Consider the following 5,531-nt stretch of genomic DNA (forward strand, 5'->3'; position numbering starts at 1 on the left):
TCAAACATTTTCGCGTGTCCGTGGGCCCCACAACACTTTTCTCGGTGCGGCGTTTAGAAATCAAGATCCCCCAACCAACCACAGAGGCCAAATCAATGTTGGATAGGTTCACCGGGGGTTTTGTTTCCAAACCCAAAGTCTATCACGATTTAAACTGACTCACTTTCAAAATTATTACTAAGGTTTCTACAGAATGTTAAGTAATTATTATCAAATCTATTTTTAAAATTTATCGATTTTGTACATGGTTATTAAAAAAATTATAGAAATGACACTAAATTTAGTAACTTAAATATAAATATAGCAAATTAGACAAAAGTATAGCAAAACATCAACCAGGAATTACACAAGCTGCGTTGTAAAATAAAAGAAGTTATGATTTTGGGTTTATGAATAAAAATATATTTTTAATTAAATTAAAAAAGTTAAATGCTGTCCTGTTTTGACTAACCCACTAAAAAAAATCACAAAATTGAACTATAAACTACGAGGAGAGGGAGATCTTGGGACGCCATTAAAAATTCCCTCTTAAAAAAAAAGAAGGAAAACTTTTTACTTCACCGCGCGAGGAAAATCTCAAGGTCTGGCCTTTCTCTCTCCTCTCTCCATCGTTCTTTTCCGTCCAAATGATTAGTTTCACCTTGTTGGCTTCTCTTGTTTACGAGATTTCTGTAACTGCATCCTTGTTCCTTCAATGGATTGTGACTTATAGAACGATTTATAGCAGTGGGATTTGGTAAAAAGTTTCAACTTTTGGATCTTTTAATGAGTTTAGGCTTCTGGGTTTCTCCTTTTTTTTGTTTTTTGTTTTTTGTAATTTTTTTGTGGGTAATCGAGGGATTAAGTATGATCGGTAAAAATGGGTTGCTGTTAAAAAAATTCTAATCTTGAGTTATTTAGAATGGAAAAGATTGTTGCTGCCTTGGGCTTTCACTTATTCATTGAACAAGTTGTACTTGTGATGTTGCATTTTCGGGGATATTTCTATGTGTATTACTCTTCCTTTCAAATATCCAAATAGCTATTTTTAGATGTTTTTTTTTGATGATTGTGTCAATTAGTCCGTATTAAAATTTGATGCTTGTTTGTTTAATGTTGTTTAGATCTGAATCGGCTTACATAATAGGTACTTTGTACACTCGTTCTACCATTTTGCAAATTTTTTCTAGCTCCAGCGGCATTTTGATATTTTTTTGGGCCAAATTTGTGATTAGACCTAAAACTTCGCTGCTGATGAAAAAAAGCTGCAAAACCCTCAGGTGATGCTATTAGTGCTATTTTAGATTCACGAGGAAAGTGCCAGAAGATTATTTGGCACATTAGTATAAGGATAATAACTATGCCAAGTTTTATGCAAAAATGTTTAGTCCCACTACAAGGAAGTAAATTTTTGGACAAAAAAGTGTAGGGCATGGTTTGACCTCCAGAAAATGCGGGAGCAAAGAGGTTTCGCACCTTTTTTTCATCAGCGGCGCAGTTTTGGGTTTAACTCACGTTTGGCTAAGAAAAAGTATCAAAACGGTCGCCGGAGCTAGAAAAAATAAATACCAAACTGGTAATAGTGGTCTACAAAAAATACCAATATGGTAATTTAGCCGATCTGAATATGATGCGTGCTGTGACTTTAGATTCTTTCTCTACTCCTGTAAATTCTGTCTTTGAGTGGTTTCTAAAAATTACCATGGGAAGTTGTAAACTCTTTTGGGATACATTTTTTTATACTCTATACAGTATTTAATTTTTGTCCTGACATCGAGTTTCAGCACGGGAACTGCGATTACGTGCTTGTTTTTAAGAGGTATCCATTCTACGTTTTGGGAATCAACTTCACGGCTATTTTGTTTGTTAAAAGGAATTTGGAGTTTAGCCCGCAAAGTTTCAGAATTTTGTAGACCTTCTCCGTTAAAAAAATGAAGTTGACTTAATAAAGGTTTTGATTTTGAAAATAATGGTGACATATTGAACTACATGAATTGGCAAATTGCTTGCTTTGTGGCATAATAAAGTCTTTATCATTGTAATTCTAGCAATTCATGCAAGAACACTAGGTAGTGTATATTCAATGTGGCTGTGGCCAAGTTTTACAAGAGTGCTTGCACATTTAAAATTTCATATGAAATATGAATGAACTTAGTGGTATGTAGTAATCTTCATTACCATCCAAGTTAATATATTAACCTCTTAGAGATACTCAATAATGTTATGGGATAAATTAGTTGCTTTAGTGTATTTGTGAAAGAATTGACTATCTTCAAGAATTTACTTTAGGAGTTTTCTTATGTTTTAAGGTAGAACAGTTAATGTGGTTGGCGAGATTATGTGCTTGTTTCTAGAAACTATTCACTGTCCATTTGGGAGTCACACGTCTATTTTATTTATTTTTATCTTATTTGTTAAGAAGTTTGGAGTTTAGCCGGCAAAGGATAGCGTATTTTATATTTAAGTAGTTTAGCCGGCAAAGGACCAGATTTTTGAAATATTCTTCATTTTCATAAAAGAAACGAAGTTGACTTAGGGGGGATTTTAATTTTGAACATGATCTTGACATTATGAACTTAGTAATGTTGCAATTTGCTTGCTCAATAAAATAATAAAGTCCTGCCTTTGTGATTCCAGCAATTCATGCAAGAACAAAGTATAGTGTATTTTCAATGTGTCTGTGGCCAAGTACAAACTTTTGTGCACATTTAAATTCTGTATGAATGAACTTAGTGGCATGTAGTAATTTTCATTATCATACAATGTTAACCTCAAAGAGATACTCAGTTATATTAGAGGGTAAATGAATTTATATTACAGGTTAAATGCATTGCTTTAATGTGCTTGTCAAATAATTGGTTGCCTTAAAAAATTCACTTTAGGAGATCAAGAAGTTTTCTTATGATTTAAGGTAGAACGGTTATCATTGGTTTATTGTATGATATCAAAAGTTTTAATTATTCTGCAGTAGGTAACTAAAGCCCTCCTTGAACCATCATATTATTTTTAACTAAAGCCCTATACAATTTTTTTGGGTTTATTTCTGGACTGTTTATTGTTATATAACCATGAAAAAACAGTGAGTTTATGTACATGCATTTGCATAATGATATACTCACGCGCAAATTTCTACCATTTGCATCTAAAAACGTTCGTAGTGATACTATGGACAACATTTTTATTTAATCTTTGCTAACCATTCTTCTGTGATATAAGGTATATTTTATTGGTTAAATTTTATAGACCTCAGTTTATTGAAGAGTTCCATGAGCAGCAAATGTGGTATACTTGACAAGCTTCGTAGAAGTAGAGACAAATGAAACACCTCAACAGACCTTATAGCTTTTTCCTTCATGATCGAGCCTAGAAGTTTGATCTCTAAACCCTTTTGATCTCTTCTTGGACAAATGCGTTATTTTCTTTACTCTACGGCATTTGATATAAACTCTACTAAACTCTTCTTTTGTTGTATTTCCTTCTTCTTGTGATTTAGGTTTGTTTCCTTAATGTATTTGCAGTCCCTTATGTTAGATATAGTTCTTTTTCTCTTTTTTTTGTGGGCTGAAATCTACCTCGTTTCACACATCTTGTTTGTTTTCTTTCACGTATTTCAATTGTTAGCTTTTATTTAACCTTAGTAATCGATAATCAGAAAATGTTCAACCAATATGATATAATAATCACTAGCTAATGTCATAATACTTACAAACCAGGTGAAACATGGCAAAAACAAGAATCGGGCTCGCTGGTCTTGCCGTCATGGGCCAAAATCTCGCCCTAAACATCGCCGAGAAAGGATTTCCCATATCTGTCTACAACCGAACCACCTCAAAAGTTGATGAGACAGTAGAACGAGCCAAGCTCGAAGGGAACCTTCCTCTCTACGGTTTCCATGATCCTGAATCTTTTGTCAACTCAATCCAAAAGCCACGTGTCATCATCATGCTCGTAAAAGCCGGTGCACCTGTGGACCAAACAATCGCAACACTCTCAGCCTACATGGAAAAGGGCGACTGTATAATTGATGGGGGCAATGAGTGGTATGAGAACACTGAAAGAAGAGAGAAGGCCATGGCTGAGCTTGGCCTTCTTTATCTTGGAATGGGAGTCTCTGGAGGAGAGGAGGGAGCTCGTCATGGACCTTCAATGATGCCAGGGGGATCATTCGAAGCTTACAAGTACATTGAAGACATTCTTCTCAAAGTTGCTGCTCAAGTTCCGGACTCTGGTCCTTGTGTCACTTATATAGGCAAAGGAGGCTCAGGCAATTTTGTGAAAATGGTTCATAACGGAATTGAGTATGGAGACATGCAGCTGATTGCTGAAGCTTATGATGTACTGAAATCCGTCGGAAAGCTTTCTAATGACGAGTTGCAACAGGTTTTCTCTGAGTGGAATAAAGGGGAACTCCTTAGCTTCTTGATTGAGATCACAGCTGACATTTTTGGGATCAAAGATGATAAGGGAGACGGTTATTTGGTGGACAAAGTCCTGGACAAGACGGGGATGAAAGGCACTGGCAAATGGACTGTTCAACAAGCAGCAGACTTGTCCATTGCTGCTCCAACAATTGCAGCATCTTTGGATTCGAGATTCCTTAGCGGGCTTAAAGAAGAAAGAGTTCAAGCTGCAAATGTTTTCAAATCGGGTGGTGTCAGTGACATCTTGAGTAGTGAGCCAGTGGACAAGGCAAAGTTGATAGATGATGTAAGGCAAGCTCTTTACGCTGCAAAAATCTGCAGCTATGCGCAAGGCATGAATTTGATTAGAGCCAAAAGCTTAGAGAAAGGATGGGATCTCAAATTAGGTGAGCTCGCAAGAATATGGAAGGGTGGGTGCATTATAAGAGCGATTTTCTTGGATCGAATCAAGAAAGCATATGATAGGAATGCTGAGCTTCCGAATCTTCTTGTGGACCCAGAGTTTGCAAAGGAAATAATGGATCGGCAAGCAGCTTGGCGTAGAGTTATCTGTCTTGCTATTAATGCGGGTATTTGTACTCCTGGGATGTCTGCAAGTTTGGCTTATTTTGATACTTACAGAAGGGAGAGAGTGCCCGCGAATTTGGTTCAGGCTCAGAGGGACTACTTTGGTGCTCATACTTATGAGAGGGTTGATATGCCTGGTTCATATCATACTGAGTGGTTCAAGATTGCTAAGCAGTCTTAAGATTTAAGGTGACTTATAGTGCATTATATTCATGTTGGGACATAATATAGGGGAATGCTTGTACTGGTATCCTTTGATGGAATAAATGTTGTCCCTGGTTAGGTTATGAGATCAGATAAACCTTTTCTGCTGTGTGTACTTGGAACTCATGTTGTTTATTTTAATTTGGTTTAGATTTTATTGATTATGCACTTCAAAATTGTCTGAAATTGAGGAAGTTGGAAAACTTCGTCTAGTTTACGGAAATATATGTATGGAGTCCCATTGTTTGGAATAAAATATGCCTGCTTGAATATCAGTTTGCTTGTTTTTGATCCCTGTACTATTTATTTATGACTTGCATTCTGTCATTCCCTTGTGTAGGCTATTTGAGTGTGTTGTTA

General features: G+C 36.1%; 1 protein-coding gene across 2 annotated transcripts; it reads left to right on the top strand.

The window, feature by feature from the left end:
- Positions 445–5,446, top strand: LOC109836987 (6-phosphogluconate dehydrogenase, decarboxylating 1). Of its 2 annotated transcripts, none has more exons than XM_020405064.1 (2): positions 445–581; positions 3,693–5,446. In XM_020405064.1, exon 2 carries the CDS (start codon positions 3,700–3,702, stop codon positions 5,146–5,148), a length of 1,449 nt encoding a protein of 482 aa, XP_020260653.1. In that variant the 5' UTR covers positions 445–581; positions 3,693–3,699; the 3' UTR covers positions 5,149–5,446. The 2 variants fall into 2 exon arrangements, with proteins under 2 accessions (XP_020260653.1, XP_020260654.1); XM_020405065.1 differs by lacking the exon at positions 445–581 and adding an exon at positions 623–736.

The sequence above is a fragment of the Asparagus officinalis genome, chromosome 4 (assembly GCF_001876935.1).
Source record: "Asparagus officinalis chromosome 4, Aspof.V1, whole genome shotgun sequence".
Lineage (NCBI taxonomy): Eukaryota > Viridiplantae > Streptophyta > Magnoliopsida > Asparagales > Asparagaceae > Asparagus > Asparagus officinalis.